The sequence below is a fragment of the Sphaeroforma arctica genome (assembly GCF_001186125.1).
Source record: "Sphaeroforma arctica JP610 unplaced genomic scaffold supercont1.1010, whole genome shotgun sequence".
Classification (NCBI taxonomy): Eukaryota; class Ichthyosporea; order Ichthyophonida; genus Sphaeroforma; species Sphaeroforma arctica.
The window spans coordinates 5,124-11,227 of NW_014039548.1; the positions used below are offsets into that span (position 1 = coordinate 5,124).

General features: G+C 40.3%; 1 protein-coding gene across 1 annotated transcript; it reads left to right on the plus strand.

Annotated features, from left to right (window-relative positions):
• Positions 1-2,382: 2,382 nt before the first annotated feature.
• SARC_09653 (hypothetical protein) lies at positions 2,383-4,973 on the plus strand. Its single transcript, XM_014296323.1, has one exon. The coding sequence runs from the start codon at positions 2,431-2,433 to the stop codon at positions 4,924-4,926; it is 2,496 nt and encodes an 831-aa protein (XP_014151798.1). The 5' UTR covers positions 2,383-2,430; the 3' UTR covers positions 4,927-4,973.
• The last annotated feature ends 1,131 nt before the right edge of the window (positions 4,974-6,104 follow it).

Consider the following 6,104-nt stretch of genomic DNA (forward strand, 5'->3'; position numbering starts at 1 on the left):
ACACAATTCTTAATTTGGCAATTCCCCCAAGCCCAGGGCCCAGAACTCAAGTCTCCAGACGAGCCAGAGTCCGGACTCACAACTGACAGCTCACAAGTCACAACTCAGAGTCACAAAGTCACAACTCACAAAATCGCAAAATATGTTATCATTTTATACCAAATACCTGATACAAGCTGGTTGGTCACTTGGACTCAATGAGGATGTTTTGGATAAATACTCATTTTTAAACATTTTTTGATACTCTATGGATAAATAGCAAGACTCTACTCGAGACTCTCGAAAGAATAGAATCTACTTTTAGTACAAAAAAAGTCGTATATATACTATGTATGATATTTATTGGCAGACTAGCTACTCTAACAGAGATAGTATTTATCTCTCACTTTGCTCTCAGAATCTCAGTACTACAGTACATACTATATAGTAGACTCTACCTAGTAGTAGTAGAGAGGCAGAGAGAGTACATAGGTTGAACTACTAGATTGTAGAGGAGCAAGTCTAAAAATTCTAAAAATGCAGTCTCAGTGACCAAGAGTTGATTTTTTTTATAGAATAAGTGGACAACAACAATGCTGTCCGGGCAAAACAACCTAAAGAACATTTAGGAGAGGCCATTTTTCAGACCAAACGGACTGGACAAGAACTATTTATACATTTACGGACTGACTCTTGTGGGCTAGTCCTGTCCGTAGTTGTATAGCCCTATAAAATATACCGTCCGATTTAAAAAAGAGAGTTTAGCTAGTAGTAGATTAGAGAGAGAGCGAGAGAGAGAGAGGGACAGAGGTCAGAGTGTCATGTGGCATTTCAACAAAATTATAACATTTTTAAATAATTTTTTCAATTGACCGATGGATATTGAATGAATCAAATATAGGATACGCGACTAAACTATAATCTCGGATTGTCGAACAGACAATCTTGTATACTCTGGGGACAACCTGAACAAGAAAGATTTTTAAGTTGGACAAATAGACAATTAGACATTATACGACAGGTCGAGATTTCGTTTGGTACATGTGGACAATCCGGAGTAATTGTCCACCTTTATAAAAGCGACCTACACTCTATTCTAGTCTACGCTGCGCTTTTATTTATTAGCTCTACTACTAGAGTCTACTGCTTTTTTTATATAACAAATCTGGATTTTAAATTTTGGCACCTATATATATATTTTAGGATAAGTTTGACACCTATAGAGATTTTTTGGGCTAGTTTTGTTACGTGATAAAATAGGGAATATTTTATTTTTTCAAGAAGTAAAAGAACAGGTTTTTGGATTGTTTTGATAGTCCTTGTGGTACACAATTGAAAACACATTTTCACTCGTTATGTGTGGTATTACTAAATACCCTATATACTGACCGGGTCGGTCCAATTTGGGATATAGGACGAAATTGAAATTTAAAGTCCCCCCCGCACTCATTTTGGACCACCGTAGAACCCTAAACCAGTGTAGCCACTAGCACTAGGCCAGTCCGAGCAGCCTTGGCAACAATCCTAATAGATGCTAGCGGCCTGGCTCCTTCCCAGTTCTTCACATCTTTAAACGACAGTCAACACTGCACACGAGGCAAAGGGTCAAAGTCCGCTTTTTTTTCTCAAGTTTTTGTATTTTCAGATTTTCTACTCTAAGCAATTACTGTATTTACGAATTACGTATTTTAAAAAATACTTAAATATTTACTGTACATCAAAAAAGATATTTTTTTATCAGCAAACATTGTATAAAATGCTTGAATTCAACCTGAAATAGCAATTGTCATTTGTCACAAATTGATCAGTTTGTGAGTAGTGACTTTGTGTGCGGGTTTTTAAAAATCGTTCTTCTACGACTTAAAATGCAATGATTGAACATAAATCGATTTTGTTTTTTTAAATAAAATAGGTTAAAATATATAGCACAGCTTTATTTTTCTTGTTAACATTAACCTGTGAGTTCTCGAAACTAAATAATATTTATATAAAAAACAAATATAACAATAAAGTTCATTTGATTCTTTTTGTTATAGAAAAATATATTTAGAAAAATTAGAATGTTCTAAAAGAAATGCTTTCTGTATTTAAAAAAAAACTATTATGGTTCATTGGTTTTATGACAAATATTTGCACAGTTTAAAAAAGATTAAAAAAATAATCACACTTGTAAGTGGGGAGTTCCATTACATAAGATGCTGGAAACCTGCATTTTTTTAAATACGGCCCTGTATGTTGTGGGCTGTGGCTGCTAAAATTTTATATTGTCTTTGCGAAAGATTATCTCATATACAGATCACAATATTTTGTGCCAATAAGCATAGTGACTTTCAATTATTAATTTGGCACTTAATTATATATACGCTTTTGTTCCTATTTCTGTCTTCCATTTCTGTTGTTGCTGAAATTGTCATTTCATTTCTTGCTGAGTAACATTGTAACTAGCGTGCAATGTCCATTTGGTGTCTCAGTAAATTATCGACTGCAACAATGCTGTTTAGTTTACTTCTGTTGCACATTTCATGCGTGTTTGCCTATTCAACAGCACGAAATGAACCACAATATGATATTAATGCCAGAGATGCTTCCACTATAGCAAGTGATCCAAAATTCGATATTTGTCAGAGTTGTCCGAATGGCTGCATGGCTATATCTGCCTATACAGCTGGGGTTCCGGGATGTCATGCATGGCTTAGAGAGTTCTGTATCGGGCAGGGATCTGAGTTTGCTTGGTGCGAAGACGGAAGGAGCGATACGATTGTTTTTGAATCGCAAGCATCAACTGCTCCACTATCATCAGAGAGTACAGCCCCTATTGATTCGCTAGCATTAAGCCAAGCATCGCCCACCAATAAAGTCGATGTTGAAATCTGTTCAGAGCTGCCTTCGAAGGTGGTGGGCATGTATATATTGCTGGCTGATGACAGTGATCCTATATATACATCAGCACATATTTGGCAGCCCCGGTTACATGAATATCAGCAACTAGGAGCCAATGTTCTATTCTTCACTTTTATAGAACCCATATCAATGGAGGTACCGCAGTCTTTCATCAATCTGGCTGTCACCCGAGGAGATGGTGCATTGGGCTCTGTGCCCTCTACCTCTAAAATAATATTCGCAATAGGTGGTCAAGCATACTCTATGGATCGACAGTGGCCATGGTTGACAAGCAACGAGAAAGCCAAAGCAATGGCGTATACAGTTTCTACTTGGATCGAAAACGGGTGGTGTGACGGTATCGATTTAGATCTTGAAAGTGGGCCCCAAGCAAATGATGCAACCGCTGTTGCGGCAATGATCGCCTTTGTGGCTCAGTTGAAGAAGCTTGTCCCCAGTATCATCGTCACTCAACCTGTAATGGGTACTGCTGGGGCTGTTGCTGTAAACGATAGAATCGTGGAGGCGGCGTTTACAGCTACATCTCCTTTACTCGGTATTATTGATGCCGTTGGTGTGATGGTGTACGAAACTACGAATAGTCTTGACTACACGGATAATTACGAAAAGGGATGCGATAGTAGCAAATGCTCCCAGTGGTGGTGCCCTTTAAATGCTTGCGTACCTCGCGACAATATTATAGCAGGACTCAAAGGCACCTCAACTGTTTCGGATTTAATAGTCATGACAAATGAGACAGTATATAATGTCGATGGCTACCGGGGTGTAATGGTTTGGTACGCTTCTGTGATAGATCAATCGACACAAGAGACTGCTTTGCAGTATGATGTATCTTGGGACGCCTCGGCCGCGAATACAGACACAAAATCAGCCTGGAAAGATCTGTTAGAGAGTGCGGGGGTTCCTGCTAGCGTAGATTGCACATCTCCAGATATTGAACGCGCGCGTGCACGACGCCAAACACCTCTATCGAGTCCAGTGTCTGCAGCGCCTTCCGCAAGTTTATCGAGTTACAACCAGTCGGTAGTGGCACCAAACGTTGAAGATCAGAATCTAAACCCTGAATCGCAGGTTCTGAACAGCTATCAGGGCGTTTATATCAAAACATGGGAAGGTGGCTGGACAGCCGAGGGAATCCGAGCTCAATACGGGCATCTTTACGGTGTAGCTGATATTGCTTTTCTTACGTTTTTCAAACCGATACCTGGTGGGCTGGAGTGCGATGAGGCAATGAGTATGTGCGCTTCCGTCTGGGATTCGACGGTCGGTCTGTACGGTGAAGAGGTGTCGGCCACTGAAGTCTACAGAAATGCAAGCATTGCCGCGAAAAACACGACAGGCATGCGCACTTTGTTAGCCATTGGAGGTTGGTCCTTCCGTGATGACTTTGCTTTCTTAGCTACTCTCACTGCTGCTCAGATTCGGCAGTGGGCATTGAATGTCAAGCAAACGGTAGATTTGTTTGGTGCAGATGGGGTCGATATTGATTACGAGGCCGAAAGCAGCCAACAGTGGGAAGATGAAATAGTGAAAACAAATATGTTGGGCTTATTACGTGAAGTCATGCCCACGTCGGAAGGGTATGTAATTATGCTCACTATCGCTGGCCTTGCGGGTGTACAAGGCCCGGCACAGGCCGTGAGTGATTTTTTCAGTCCATCACTCACTCTGACCTACGAAACTGGAAAGGCAGTATCGACTATTGTGCAAAATCACAAGGATCTTGATATGTTGCAGCTCATGACATACGACGGAGAGCCGAATTTAAATCCAATGTATTGTATGGAGCTCACTCGACAAACAACCCAGCGCCTGTTAGGTGAGGGGATTTCACACAAAATCGCTATGGGTGTTGAGCTAGGTCCGCAAGTAGGAAACTGCGAATCTATAACAGAAGGGTGGTGCACTCACGATATGGCCAGTGTTCTGCAGATGGCGGATTTTGTTAGTCGAAATAAGTACGGTGGTATATTTTACTGGTCGAATGTACCAGTAACAGAGGCGGATGAGTATTACAACGCAACCATGCCCTTCTTTGAAGTATGATACAAATTTAGTTAAAAAACAAGTTAAAATAAAATACTAAGACTCACTATAGCGATATAATTTCTTAAAGTGTGAAACTATGTTGGACTAATATGTTTATCTTCTAAGTTGCGCATAAAGACATGGTCGTCATCGGATAGTGCACTAACCTCAGTGAAGTTCACACATCCTTGTCAAGCTTGCGAGGGCCACACATACTGGTGCACTGAGACAAGTGAACACTAGGCGCAGTTTCAACGCTTTGGTTGTAGTCGCTACAGATTTGTACATAGGCTTAACTGTATGACACAAACACGCGGGATACGGTAACCTTCGTGGCGGATCAAGGACTCGTTCCAATTATCTGCCACTGAAACCCTCATTACCCATACGTGGCTTGAAATATTTTCATCGGCAGGTTTAGTATAGCAGGTAAAAATCCCATCGTTCGCAAGAAATTAGTAGTAGAATCCCTCGGTGCTTTAATACAATATAGTCCCAGTTGCATGCCCTGCTCAATTTCAGGACAAAATTCGCCGTACGTGCATGATTGTTTAAAGACTCAGGAAGACGTGAGCGAGAAATACTATTGGAAATTCAGGATCTAGTTCGAGGGTGTACTTTCGTTTATACACCGGATCACGCCGCTGCAGACTAACTTTTCAACTCGTTGTAGGAGCTACTAGAAAGAGAATTTGAAATGAGTTGAGATGATCCTAAAGTGCCCATTACGTATGTCCACGAGACAAATCTGGCTAACATCAGAATTAAAAGAGAGAGCGAATGGATGGTGACTTTATTGCTGTGCTAAGACGCTGAACAGAAATGTGGTATGTGAGAAACGTTGTGACATATTTTGATAAGGTTTCAGCAAGTAGTATTAAGTACTCATTCATATAAATCTCGAGTTTACCATTGTTTGCCTCTTGTATTTAGAGGAATGTGTAGAACCCAAGTATGGGGCTGTCACATATGGTTCTGTGCACGGATCATTCATGCCATTTTATCTTCACAAAATTGGTTTAAATGGATATATTCGTTAGTATTGTGAAAATAATATATTGCTTATGGGGCCGGAGTTCGCTATGTGTGGGAGTTATAACGTGCTTTAAGATCAGGCCTGCACTCTTCATAAACATAATCTGTCTCTCAGGTATCGATAATAAAATCGGCAACAATAGTTAATCCTAATTAGCAAT

What these genes read in the sequence shown, in the direction of transcription:
- SARC_09653 (XM_014296323.1), top strand. Translation starts at nt 2,431, where the DNA reads ATGTCCATTTGGTGTCTCAGTAAATTATCGACTGCAACAATGCTGTTT.